Below are 14,863 nucleotides of genomic sequence, written 5' to 3' on the forward strand. Positions count from 1 at the left end.
CACATAAATTAGTTCATATGCAAATGAAAAAATAGTTTTAACTTGTAATGTGGTCTGATTCTACACAAGCCTCATTCATTATTTTTTTTTTGTTTGTTTTTGTTTTTGTTTATACATGCACTGGGCACAGTCAGAAGCGTGGGAGGGCGAGAGAATTCACCAGAGCCAGAGCAGGGAGCAGAGCAGGCAGAAGGACCGAAGTACACTGCTGAGGGGAGCAGCGGGCGGCAGGAGAGGTCTGCGCGCCATCATTCATTATTTTTAATATAAACAAAATATGTAACACATTTGAAAGCTGATGTCATTTATCTTAATTATTTATGATCCTCAGAAGTGATTCTCAAATAGAAGGCAGAGATACCAAGATCTAAATTTAATGGAAGCAGAAATATATAAAGTTGGAGTATAAAGAAGCTCACTGAACTTCAGTAATAATTTTATTATTTATATATTATGCTGCACTAAATTTCAGTACAAAATAGAACTCATTTAACTGTAAATGGTATCCTTTAGTAGCCACTTTCCTCTGGCACTGCCAGAATCAAGCACTAGATGTCAGTGAAGAGGCACACACAAAGAGACTTGTACCAAAAAAGATTTCTATTTTGTCTTTTGGGGACAATGGCAGTAATCATTTCTGCTGTATAAAATAATGAAATTCACTCTAATGTCATAATTTTGAATGTTCTATAAGAATATAGTGAATTTCAGCTTGAGGAGAGGAAAACTAATCTGAACTCTTCACGTGGGAAAAATGAAGGGCAGGAGACTGGTTAGGTGCAAGGTATTAGGAGACTGTAGACTGGGCAAAGACTTTCTGAATAATCTTTTGTTTTAGATCAAACTAAATTCATCAATATAACAATTTCCACAAGAGAAAGAGAAAAACAGAAATTCTAATGGTATTACAGTACTTCTGTAAAATAATTGCAGTGTTTGGTATTAATTGTTTTTATTTCATTTTATTTTTTAAAGATTTATTTACTTATGCATAAAAGAACTGGGGTATAGATCAGAGGTGCAGGGGGTGAGAGGATTCACCAGAGACAGGGGAGCAGAACAGGCAGATTTACTGAAATATACTGCTAATGGGAACAGCAGGCAAGACTGGAGAGGTCTGCAATGCCACATAGAGGTTAGCTCCCTGGCCAGAGATCGAACTTAGTTTGCAGCAGTGATAGTATGATAGCACTGAGACTTAATCTTTATGCCACCAGGGAGGCCCTTTGGAATTGTTTTTATATATAATATGAAAAACTTACACTAAACTCTAAATCACTTTGTTGGCAATTCTTTATTCAAAGACATTAGACAGCAAATATACCCCTATATCAAACATCAAAATGAGCCCATTCAAGACAGACTGAGAGATTAGTATTTATGGAATGCTTACTATACATAGAACATGTCACTATCTCCAAGAATAGGAAATTTTACATAATAAATCCCACATTTCACAATAACTTAAAAAAAAGTAAAACTAAATTTGTAGACTTAGGTGCAGCAGTTCAAAAGTTCAGAATATCAGACAAATCAAATGTAGGCTTGCCCATAACCTTAGTGGCTAACAAGTAAGGACACTGGTCTCTGACCCTTTGTCTCAGTGGTTTGAATAGAAACAGTATGATGCCAGAGTGGTGAACCAGAGTCAGCTAGCCAAATAGAGCCCATCACCTGTTTTTGTACAACATGACCTAAAAATCATTTTTACATATTCAAATGTTTGTGGAGGCAAAATAATCATAAGAAAAAAATTTCACGTTGCATTAAAGTTATATAAAATTGAAACTTCGGTGTCCATAGTAAGGTTTTATTAGAATATAGGCTGAAAACCTAAATATTTATTAACTGAGTCTTTAGAAAAGATTCAGCAATCCCTGAGTAGAACTTTAAAATCAAGGAGAAAACACTTACACAAAGCATACTTTCTTCATGTATATAGGTGTTTCAGAAAGTTTACCCTAAAAACAGCCACAGATTCTTGTGGCTGATAGAGATGATGATGTTCGTGGAAATGCCCACAGAGAGGTTACAATGCCAGTAGGGACTGAAAATGTGGAAATACACTAATTAGTGAGGAGAGAAAGTCTGACTTTTACAAAATGAGGAAGGGCATGAAAAATTGTGAGGATAAATACAAATGAGCAATAAAAATATGAAAAGATACAAACCCTCATTAATAAGCAAAATTATATTTAAATGCCTTGGCTTTTCCCACCTATAATTCAGAATTAATTTCAAAGATATTTAGGGTACTCTGGTGAAGGGTGTAGTGTGGTAATGAAACAGGGCTACTGGGGGCTACAGCAGGTCAACAGGACAGAGCTGGTGTTGACAGGTCACTGTGCGTTCTTCACCCATACACACAATTGCAAGCTCAGGGAACAACAGGGTTTATTTAACAAACAGGGTAAATGGAATTTCTAAGGTCATAAATGGTCAGCTATTTCACCCAAGAGAGTGTCCAAAAGTCCTAAACAAAAGCTGCTCATCTAAGATGGCACTGTCCCATCAACTAGATCCTGGAGCTCACGATGCTCCAGCCAGCAGCAAGCAGGCCAGGTTCCATCTCATCGCAGCTGGAGGCACTCACAGGCACGCACGGCCGCTGCGATGATGCAGCAGCAGCCACCCCAGCAACAGTATGAAGGTCAGAATGTACAGCACCAAATACTGGCCCAGACAGCAACAGACACAACAGCACCAGGAACAGCTTTCAGAAGTGACCTGGACACAGTGTCTGTTGCCCATCAACAGGGCTGGACAGCACTGGCCAGTAGTTCTGGTCATCAGCAGTGACCACCTGTCACAGTGTTATAGCTCTTTGTGAGTTGTTGGCCCACACCAACAATAAACAACCCCTTGAGACACCAAGCCCAAGGCCTGGTGCTCCTATCAGGTGATGTCATAGGAAGACCAGAGGCAGATTTGGCTGACCAAGCCTTTGTGAAGCTTTTGGGCTTCTCTGCAAAGATTTTCAGTTTCTCTTTTTCCTTCCAATTGTGAGCAAGCAGGTGTCCGGTCAAAGCAAAGTGAGTGAGTGAGTACAAGCAAGCTTGAGAGTCTAGTGAGTCCTAAGCTGGATCCTGTCCTGCCTTATCTCTTCTCTCACCTACCAATCTGATTAGAACAGTTTCAATCCTATAGCTGATTGGACCACAGCACCAACCAGCTCATAGCTCACACATGACTGTTCCATTTCATGATTCAGGCACCAAATCTTCCAGCCTCTCTGCTGCCTGCAGCTAGGGGCAGCCACAGCACTGGCACTGGCCTGCTGGGCCCTAGGGGCTGCATGCCCTGGGGTGATGTGGTAGAGGAAATCACTGCTGTTTGCCCTCACTGCTGGCCTCTGCCAACAGCCTAAGTCCCGGGGGGCCCCTGGTGGCAGGCAGTAAATTGCCCACCACCTGTTGCTGCTTGCACTGAGGTGAGGGGTCTCCAGTTTCAGTAACATGTATCTGAAGGGATGTATCTCTTTAGATGTAATCTCCAAGTCATATAAACTGTTAACAATCAAAACATATTACAAAAATAAACATCCCTCCAAAATAAAACTTTAAATAACAATGTGGAAAATCCCACTCTTGGTGAGACTGTAAGAAAGAGTACCAATCTTTTTAGAAAGCTATTCAAAAATATTCAACATCTGACACCTGGCTTTCGATCCACTGTAAGGAAAATAGAGTGGCTCAGGCTCCTTTTCGCCTCCCATGCTTGCCTCTACAGCCACCACCTGAGGCCTTGCTTTCCTCCCAGGTTTCATTACCCACACACAATAATGTGTTATTGCAGAAGGCACTTGGGAGCGCAAGCACAGGACACACACGCCCGTGATTACAGACACACGGCCAGAAGGCCGGACAATACGGGGCATGCTTACCGATAGGTATGGAACCCAGGCAGAGAGATAAGGAGATTGGTTAGACTAAGAGAAGGCAGGGAGAAGCCAGGAACAAGCACAGAGATTTGGGGGTGGATGGCGAAACTCGGAGACTTAGTCTCTGCCTGCCTGCTTCACAGCCTCCCTGGCACCTGATCAGCCTGTGTACCAGGTTTCCTGCTTCAGCATTAAAGGCCTCTGTAGAGCCAGTAAGTCAGGGAACAGCTTTTCTACAATCTAGGCAGACGGGTAGAGGAGAGTCCTGCAGCCCTCCATGGCTTTTTCAGGCTTTTAATGATCTTTCTACACTATTTGTAGTGCGGCAACCAAGTGCAGGGCAGGCAGGGAGGCCTGGGAGCCCAGGCCTCCCAGCCCCCGGCAAATCTTTACTTTTTCTGGGCCCACCAGTAGTCTCTCCTGCACTTCGCCGCTTAGTCCATTGCCCTTATATGCCCAGTCTCCCGGCTCAGGTGCACCTACTCACGCACACCACACCACACTCCAGGTGCCGCCATCAGGCATGCATGTAAGACCACAGATGTTGATCACTGATGCCAATGTGGAGAGGGCGGAAAAACCTGATAACTTCCATTTACCCTACAGCCTCTCAAATCTACAGAGGGATCCAAAACCCTTTATTCATTTGCCCTAATCAACAATTAATCTATCTGCCCTGCACCTGGTTGCACTACAGTCATCAATTCCATTTCTAGAAAACATCCCATAAGTTACACTAGAACAAATGCATAAAAATATGTGGACACATGTGTTGTACAGAACTTTTTTTGAGAAAAAATGAGAACAAATGAAATATCCATCTGTAAAGTCAGGACGACCACAGTGCAGGTTTTCTGATCCCATGCAGACCGGGTAAAGGAGGAGTCAGAGTCCTCAGTGGGTTTTTTGCAGATCTTTATATTGGGGTTCACCAGGCATATGGCAGGCAGGGATGCTGGCTGGGAGGCTGGCAGGCCTCCCAGCCCCCAGCAAGTCTTCACTCTATCTGAACTCTCTGGTGTTCGTTCTGCTGCTTCTCAGCTTCTCTTTCGGCTTCGGCTTCTTCTGCTGCTCCTGGCGTCCCCGTGACGCCGCCCTTAAAAAGCAGTCTTAGCTCAGCTGAATCCCATCTACCTATGCCCACACCCTACTCCAGGTGCCCGCCATCAGGCATTCAGGACAAGGATCCATCATCTATCCTGATGGCGGAAGGGCAGAAAAGCCTGGTATTTTCTTTACCCTACACCATCATTGAAAACTTAACTATAGTAACTTTATACAATGTAAATTTTTGTAAAAAAAATCAGGTAAATTTCTATGTGTTAACATGGAATGAAACAAATACCCAGTATGCCGGGGGTCCCTGGTGGTACAAGGGTTAAAGACAGTGCTAGCAAACTATCACCAGCCACTGCAGCACAAGTTCGATTCCCCAACGGTCCAGGGAGGTGACCCACATGGCAAAGCAGACCTCTCTTGTCTCACCCACTGCTCCCATCAGCAGTGTATTTCAGTAGATCTGCCTGTTCTGCTCCCCACTCTGCCTCTGGTGAATCCTCTTCACCACTCCACTCCCCACACCTCTGGCCTACACCCCAGCCCTTGTATGCATAAATAAATCTTTAAAAAAAAAAACACAAATACCCAATACATCAATAAATGCAAATACACATACTTGGGACCTTTGGTGTCTTTGATTTCCCCCCTACCTATCTTTGGGGAGCTATTCTCACAGGTGTACATGGTATTCTACCACTTTTCCTTTTAATTTCATTTAACAAGAAACTTACTAACATCTAACATGTGACATGCATTAGTCTAAGCACTTAGTAAATGTTCTAAGTTCACTCACTTTACTCCCCTAATAGTCCTATAAAACAGATATTATTACTTATTTCGATTGTAAAGACATGGTGTTGGAGCAGGAATGGTCACTGAACAGGTTTTCTGATCCAGCAGACTGGGTAAAGGAGGAATCGGAGTCCTCAGTGGTTTTGCGGGTTTTTATTGGGATTACCAGGTACACGGCAGGCTGGGGTGCTGGGGGGCCGGTAGGCTGGCAGACCTCCCAGCCCCCAGCAGGTCTTCACTCTGGGCTCTCCGGCCTTCTCTCGGCTTCGGCTTCGGCTTCGGCTTCTGCTTCTCTTGCTTCTCTCTCGGCTTCTCTTTTGGCTTCTGCTGGCGTCCCCATGGTGCCGCCCTTAAAAGCCCAGTCTTAGCCCAGATGAATCTCATCTACCTACGCCCACACCCTACTCCAGGTGCCCACCATCAGGCACGCATTCAGGACCACAAGGATCCATCATCTATCCTGATGGCGGGAGGGCAGAAAAGCCTGACATATTTCTTTACCCTACACATGGGTATGGTGTCATAAAGAGAATTGTAGCGTCAGGAAGGGGACGAAGCAGGATATCTATAATTGAGCAGACATGCAAAGGAGGAGTCCTGGAGCCCTCGGTGGCTTTCACTGAGTTTACCAGGTTCACAGCAGGCAGGAGTGCTGGGGGACCTGAGAGGCTGGCAGGCCTCCCAGTCCCCAGCAAGGCTTCACTCTCTCTGGGCTCTCCGGCGATCTCTCTCTGCTTCTCTTTCGCTCTTTCATTCTGCTGTTCCTCTGGCATCCCTGTGACGCTGCCCTTACATAAGCCCAGTCGTACACACTTACGTATGCCCACACCCTACTCCGGGCGCCCACCATCTGGCCTGCATTCAGGACCGCAGGGATCCATTATCAAAGCTGATGGCAGAACGGCAGAAAAGCCTGATACCTTTTATTTACCCTACAATGATAAATAACTTGCCACAAGTCACAAGAAAAGAATTGGAATAAGGAATTGATTCCAGGCACTCTGACTCCTGAGTCAGTGCTCCTATCCTGCTCTGCTGGGCAAGCTCTTCTCTTCGATATACCATCCTGAGCAAAAGATGTCCCTCAGGAGTACCGATCAGCACACCTATGGACTAAGAGAACAAAGGCTAACGCATATTCAACCTCACAGATATGTAGGAATGAGTGTAAGGACTGGAACAGGTGTAGGGACAGGAACAGGGCACTGAGCAGGTTTTCTGATCCAGCAGACCAGGTAAAGGAGGAGTCAGAGTCCTGGAGTCCTCAGTGGCTTTTGCAGGCTTTTTATTGGGATTTACCAGGTATACAGCAGGCAGGGGTGCTGGGGGGCCGGGAGGCTGACAGGCTGTAGGGTAAGGAAAAATGTCAGGCTTTACTGCCCTCCCGCCATCAGGATAGATGATGGATCCTTGAGGTCCTGATGGCGGGCACCTGGAATAGGGTATGCCTGATGGCGGGCACCTGGAATAGGGTATGGGCAGATGTAGACAGGATTAACCTGGACTAAGACTGGGCTTTTAAGAGCAGGCGTCATGGGAATGCCAGTAGAAGCCAAAACGAGTAGAAGCCGAAGGAAAATCCAAGAGAGAAGCAGCAGAAGCTGAGAGAGAAGCAGAGAACGCCGGAGAGCCCATGTAGGGTAAGGAAAAATGTCAGGCTTTTCTGCCCTCCCGCCATCAGGATAGATGATGGATCCTTGCAGTCCTGAATGCATGCCTGATGGCGGGCACCTGGAATAGGGTGTGGGCATAGGTAGATGAGATTCACCTGGGCTAAGACTGCGCTTTTAAGGGTGGTGTCACGGGGACGCCAGCAGAAGCTGAGAAGAAGCTGAAAGAGAAGCCAAGAGAGAAGGCCAGAGGGCCCTGAGTGAAGACCTGCTGTGAAGCTGGGAAGCCTGCCAGCCTCCCAGCCTCCCAGCTCCCCTGCCTGCCGTGTGCCTTGTAATCTAAATAAAAAACCTGCAAAAAACCACTGAGGACTCTGACTCCTCCTTTACCCAGTCTGCATGAGGTAAGAAAACCTGCTCAGTGGTCCTTCCTGCCTTACAGCCCAGATAGAGTGAAGACACGCTGGGGCTGGGAGGCCTGCCAGCCTCCTGGCCCCCAGCACCCTTGCCTGATGTGTACAGGGTAAATCACAATAAAAGACCTGCAAAAACCACTTAGGACTCTGACTCCTCCTTTATCCGGTCTGCTAGATCATAGAAAACCTGCTCAGAGTCCATTCCTGCCTCTACACAGGCCTCCCAGCTCCCAGCAAGTCTTCACTCTATCTGGGCTCTCTGGCGTTCTCTCTGCTTCTCTCTCACCTTCTGTTTGTTCTTGGTTTCTGTTCGTTCTTGGTGTCCCTGTGACGCCGCCCTTATAAACTCAGTCTCTCAGCCCAGGTGTACCCACTTCAGGTGCCCACCATCAGGCATGCATTCAGGACCACAGGGTGTTGCCTCATCTATCCTAATGGCGGGAGGGCAGAAAAACCTGATACTTTTTCCGTACCCTACAACTGGATATTTACTATGGTCAAACATTTTGAAACCTGCCTGTAGGGTAAGTGATTCAATCAGGCTTTTTATGCCACTAGCCTCTGTGGCTATCACCTGAGGTCTTGCTTGTGCTAACGCAGGAGGCACTTGGGAGTGTGGGTACAGGGCATGTGTGCCTGATTGTGAGCGCCTGAACTATGGGTGCACACACATGTGTAAGTGTGCACACCTGAGCCTAGATATCAGGGCTGTAAGGGCAGCATTACTCAGAGGACAATGGCTACGCGATAATAGCTATGAGAGACAAATGACTAGAGAAGAGGCAAGGCCTTGAGAGAATGCCAGACAGCCCAGAGAGTAAAGATTCGTGGGTGGCTTGGAGGCTCTCTGCTTGCCTACCTCCCAGCCTCCTCCTCCTCCCCCCATCCCCTAGCACACGCTTGCCTCCTTGCACACCAGCCTCTCTGTTGGGTGTCCCTGTGTACCTGGTTCCTTAAGAGAGCATTCAAGGACACACAAACATTAATTCAAAAGGGCACCTGCACCCCTATGTCTATAGCAGCACTATTTACAATAGCTAAGCTTTGGAAACAACTCAAATGCCCAAAAACAGATGACTGGATCAAGAAGATGTGGTATATAAACACCATGGAATATTACTCAGCATTCAAAAAAGATAAACTTATGCCATTTGCAGCAACACGGATGGAGCTGGAAGGGATCATGCTCAGCAAAATAAGCCAGAAAGAAAAAGAAAAATACCGGATGGTCTCACTCATAGCAGGAATTTAGAAAACCTGAATAAGGGACCAGGAAAATGACTAATTATAATAAAGAAAAAACCAAAATCAAGAATCAACTATAAACCAGAGACACACTACACAGGTGGGGGAGGGGGCGAGGAGAAGAGGGATTAGGGTCAAAATAAGGGGGATGGGAATTGTATGGGGAATAAAAATGAAAATGCATACATTGTGCAAAAACGAAAAATGATGTAAGAATTATATAAAATAAATTTAAAAAAGAGAGAGAGCGCACATTCAAGCCTGAAATATCCACTGAGGGCTCCGGGACTCTCCTTTATCCATCTGCCTAAATCGACAGGAACCTGCCCTATGCATGCTTGCACAACACTGCCACATTTAAAAAAATAAACTTCTGTAACTCCAGAAATGGGCACCAGAAGTCAGTTCCTCATTTGAGTTTCCCACACTTTAGCGTTTTGAAATTTGACCAAAATGGGATTTCTAGTTCCCATATTATGAAATTATCTTATACAGAATTTCCCTTGTTCAAAGTTAAAATATTTTAAAACTTGGATTTGAAGGTGTCAGGAAATTTACAGTTAATTATGTAGTCAAATACCTGTATTTGTTTTTAACCCTCTCAAAATGATACATAAATTATGATCCATTATTTCAATGAAATCCAAAAAATGTAGGTTCAAGAAACAAATCATTGGAGTCAAACTCAAATTTTTTAAACTGCCATCATTGAGTAATTTCTACCATAATTCTCAAGTACTCTGTTGCTTTATATTTTAACTTGTCCCCAGGGATATGAAATGTTTCTTCTCAGAATTCCAATCCATCTAAAACTTCTCAACCCAAAACCATAGTCTGGTCCAACTCTGTTAAAACTGAGTAAAATATATGAAGTGAAACTCACCATGGAGAACTACACATTCCCTCACAAGACCTCCTAATTTCCTCTCCCTTTATCTACCTGGCAAACATTTCTGTCATAGATGACAACTTTCCTCATGTGAAAGCAGCTGTTATACTTTTTCAAACTGGAAGAGATTTCAAGAAAAAAGTTTATAGACCTTGACCCAAGGTTGATTAATGAATTTCTTAAAGTCCTCCAAACTTCACATATATCAAAGCTCCCCAAAGATATTTTTAATAAGTGAAATAAGTTAAATCTACATTTCACTCACCATCACACTGGATGGTTAACAATTTTAGTGCTTCATATAAACCCCCTGCACCATTCTAGGCTCTCATTTCATCATCTCAACAAAAATATGTACATACAATTATGTACATAATTGTACAAAATATGTACATACAAAACAGATGAGGAAACAGATGCAGAACTGTTGATTCATATGTCTGATCTAATACCCAATAATTGGAGGATCTGGAATTTGGGTCGAATAACCCAAATCTGGGTCTAATAACCCTTAAATGTTAGAAATTATGTATTTTTATCGCTCAGAAATCTGAACACCAAAAGATAAATGCGATTTTGTTCTCCTACTTGGTTGTAATATGCAGCTCTTTATTCTTCCGGTATGTAGATACAGAAGATAAACTGTAGGAAGGATACTATATGAGAAAAAATAACTAGACTGATTTATTCAAGCATAGTAGATTGAGTACATAAGTTTAGGAAACAAAGAGCTCTTCTTAGAAAATCCCCCATTACACATGTGAAAAAGAGGAACAACAAAGAGTATAAGAAAGCAGAAGGAGGTTTGTTTCACTTATTCTTCAAGGGCTGAACTAATGACAGCCTCGAGCAGAAGACACTGTGCTGAGTGCCCCCCCAACAAAGGTGAATTTCTATTTTATTATGAGTGGCTTGCTTAAAAAAGATAGAATATGCTCAAGGAAAAAATGCTTTAGAGCTAACGTTTTATAAACTATAAATGATGAGACAAGGGAGTTATATAATGGCCAGCAAGCTAACATGAATTATTGCCCTATAAATGGGGTTTCCTTTTACTAGCATGTTGAAAGTAGCAATTCTGAATGGGACAGACCTGTTATTTGTATTTCAGAAGGACGTGAAAGTAATGACACTGGTGCAAATACCAGAAATGTATTAAGTGCCTTAGCAATTCTATACAAAATAATTAATAGAATTATAGAATTAATAAATAATTCTATACAAAAATGAGTGCCTTCTGAACAAATGTACTGAATGATCTGAATAAATGTAAGGTGTTAATATGCTAAAGTCTGATTCTTAAAAGTAAGAATTCAAACTTAAGTGCAGTTTTTTGTTCTAGCTTGTTTATGTTTATTTGCAACAGCTGATGATGGAAACCATGAACACCACAGTGCTGAAGGGCTCCAATGATTCTGAGTGGTGCCCCAGGGACACACGGGTGGCACATCTGGTGTTTCCAGCTGTCTACACTGTCCTTTTCCTTGTGGGCATCTTGCTGAACACTCTGGCCCTCTGGGTGTTCATTCACATCCCGAGCTCCTCCACCTTCATCGTGTACCTCAAGAACACTTTGGTGGCTGACTTGATAATGACGCTCATGCTTCCATTTAAGATCCTCTCTGATGCACACCTTGGACCCTGGCAGCTCAGAGCTTTCGTGTGCCGTTTCTCTGCTATCATCTTTTACCAGGTCATGTATGTGGGTATCATACTGCTAGGACTCATTGCCTTTGACAGGTTCCTCAAGATCCTCAGACCATTTGGAAAATTTTTCGTACAAAAACCTGCCTTTGCAAAAACAGTGGCAAGCTTCATCTGGTTCCTTTTGTTCTTCATCTCCCTGCCAAATATTATCTTAAGCAACAAAGAAGCTACACCGTCATCTGTGAAAAAGTGTTCCTCTTTGAAGGGCCCCTTGGGGCTGAAGTGGCATCAAGTGGTAAATTACATATCCCAGTTTATTTTCTGGACTGTTTTTGTCCTAATGCTTTTGTTTTATGTGGTGATTGCAAAAAAAGTATATAATTCTTATCAAAAATCCAAAAGTAAGGACAGCAAAAACAAAAAAAAGCTGGAAGGTAAAGTATTTGTTGTTGTAGCTGTCTTCTTTTTGTGTTTTGCACCATTTCATTTTGTCAGAATTCCTTATACGCAAAGTCAAACCAATACTAAAACTGACTGTAGATTGCAAAATCGACTGTTTGTAGCTAAAGAAACAACTCTCTTTATGGCAGCAACTAACATTTGTATGGACCCCTTAATATATATATTCTTATGTAAAAAGTTCACAGAGAGGTTGCCATGTGTGAAAGGGAGAAAGATCACCACAGCATCAAGCCAAGAAAATCATAGTAGTCAGACAGACAATCTGACCCTAAGCTGATAATTTTATATGTGGTTAGTTTCTATTCATCATAAAGATTTCAAGAGACAATTTATTTGGAAGTCAAATTTAAGGAATGAGAAAAAAGACTGGAGCAAATGCTTTCATACATTTTATTATGCTGGTGTACGAAAAGGATTACACAGGGAACTATTCATAAGCAAAATGGAAAATCCTTAAGGGAATGTAGAGGTCATCTTTTCTGAGAGTATTAACTTACATTTTGGAAAACATTTACTATAGATATATATTCCTAAAAACCTCCCCTTCAAAGCACTTCCTACATTATGTTAACACCAAATTCAAACACTACCACAACTTTTTGTATTCCACAAATGTTGGAAGTCCTTCAGTGAAAGCTGAAAACAGATTAAAAGGGTTGGCTTCTGGGGAGCTGAGGTGGGTCAAAATTATTCTGAAAGCCTGGCTAAAGGAGTCTCTCTGTACAATGACAAAGATTCCAGTACATCATAGGAGGCATAAGCACCACAAAGCCATGTCAATTATTGTACATGGTACCTTGCTTATACTTTAAGTGTATGCAATTTAAAGGCAAGAATACTTCTTGTTATTCTTTGAAATTCTCTTTACACAATAAATACTCTCAATGATGGCTGAATATGTTCCCTAGTGAGCAAAGCCTTTCCCTCCATTCTCCTTCCTCCTACTTCCTACTTCCAAATGAAAATAATCACTTCCCTCCTTGTATGGATGCATATTCTGGCCCTCATTGCAGATTTCCCTTTACTAATTACTGTATTTCTAACTGTATCACCCAAGACAGTTAGCATTCTTAAAAACAGAAAACACATCCTATTTCATTTCACAGACTAAAGTCTGTGAAATAGCGTATGTCATAGTTATGTTATTCTTGAAACACACACAGATGGAATTTTGACTCACAATCAATGACATTCTCACTGGCAGATACATTATATATTGAAAAAATGGTGACCTTCTTAGACTTATTTACCTCCACTTTTTTTCCTGGTTTCCCCTGTAGTTCAAAAACAGTAAAATATGTTTCTTTGGAATCATGGATGCTAATTTATGTGTCCTCAGAAAATGCAAAAAGGAGTAGTCATGCTTCATAAGTGAACAATAGCTCCAACACACCCATCATAAGGCCAAGCTTAGGATGCCTTCCACAACCTCAAAGGCCCGGAAACACCAAGAACATGCCTAGCTTTCTGGTCTTGTCACCCAAATGCTCTTCCATTCCTGGAACTTCCACTCATGGATAAATCTGTAGATGTCAGACATGAATGTTAATTTTTGCCTCTGAGCCAGTTTACACACAGATTTCCTTCTGATTCACCAAGCGCTAAGTTGCCATTACTGATTTCATGAAATCTTACCTGGTCAACCTCCCCTACCACCACAAACCCAATCACTTCACCATCTGTATGTTGTCACACCTAAATTGTTGTACTTCTGCTGTGTAATTACTTGTTCACACATATCCTACCTACTCTTTTAATAACTTAGGTATATACTTTTGAGGGCAAATATTGTATCCCATTGTGAAATCATTAAATATTTGATAAAATAGCCAAGCTGGTTTAATTTTTATGTACTAGAGAAGCAAAAGGGAAGTCAATTCTTACTAATGTTTTTAATTATCAGAAGATGACATAAAATTCTTGAAAGGTCAAACTCTTATCAGTTGCTCTCCTATAGTATGTACATAGTGGTCTGGGAAATGGCAGTGTTCTTGGGCTCACTAGGGAATGACCATGAAGGATGTAGGATTACTAAACAGTGTATGTATAGCTTGGGGGTTAATGTCTATCAACATTTGAATTTTAAAGCTATTAACAAAATGCTTTATGTAATGTTGGTTTGGAAAACTTGTAACTATAGCCTATTACAGTCTCTAAAACCTCTCTTTTTAGAAAGAACTTTTATCTAATGTTCATTTGCTCAAATAAAATAATTAAATCATAATAACTATTAAGAGATGCCACTAAATCCACAATAGCATTACAGAGCACACTGCACAAACATGAGTAGACTCTAACATTGCATAGTAAGTAACTGCATTTAAATTGTCCTTTGAGCTATGCTTGGTGATATAACCTATGTATTTCTCCTCTAATGACATTTTTAGTGAATGATAAATTTGGGTATAGATGATGAGAAATACAATCTTTCAAGATAAAATTTCAACTGCAAATCTGTCCTCCATAAATACAAATATTTTAATTCTTTTTAATAATATACACTCTAAGGCAACAACTTGATGTGTAAAATATAATAATCTACCAAGAACGTGGAAAGAAGGCATAGTAGAACCATCTTAAAAACACATTAACAAAACAAAAACAATTTGAGGATATTTATAGAATGGGATGGTATACCACAACCATTTCACACAAGGAATAGAGTAAAATGGAAAAAAAAAAATTAGTGGCTTTGACACACTGCAAGAACTTAGAACATAAGTAAAGAATTTTGTCAAAAGCTAAATATTATTCTTTTTACTAGATAAGGTCTTTTGAATAATTTCCCTTGCACAGGGAAGGGAGAAAAGGTATTGCCTCATAAAGAATAATCCTTGAGAAATCAAGAAAAATTACTGAAAAT

The 14,863-nt window shown here is 41.8% G+C and overlaps 2 protein-coding genes across 2 annotated transcripts in view; one reads left to right on the forward strand and one right to left on the reverse strand.

The window, feature by feature from the left end:
- The window catches only part of MED12L (mediator complex subunit 12L), a 374,036-nt gene that overhangs the window by 103,159 nt on the left and 256,014 nt on the right, over positions 1-14,863 (reverse strand).
- P2RY13 (purinergic receptor P2Y13) lies at positions 10,728-14,058 on the forward strand. The gene is made up of 2 exons (XM_037525795.2): positions 10,728-10,776; positions 11,258-14,058. The coding sequence occupies exon 2, from the start codon at positions 11,261-11,263 to the stop codon at positions 12,275-12,277; it is 1,017 nt and encodes a 338-aa protein (XP_037381692.1). The 5' UTR covers positions 10,728-10,776; positions 11,258-11,260; the 3' UTR covers positions 12,278-14,058.

Source organism: Talpa occidentalis, unplaced genomic scaffold (genome assembly GCF_014898055.3).
Source record: "Talpa occidentalis isolate TD23 unplaced genomic scaffold, MPIMG_talOcc4v2.1 talOcc4.4, whole genome shotgun sequence".
In the NCBI taxonomy this organism is placed as follows: domain Eukaryota; kingdom Metazoa; phylum Chordata; class Mammalia; order Eulipotyphla; family Talpidae; genus Talpa; species Talpa occidentalis.

Coding starts and splice junctions, on each gene's coding strand:
- P2RY13 (XM_037525795.2), top strand. CDS start 11,261: ATGATGGAAACCATGAACACCACAGTGCTGAAGGGCTCCAATGATTCT.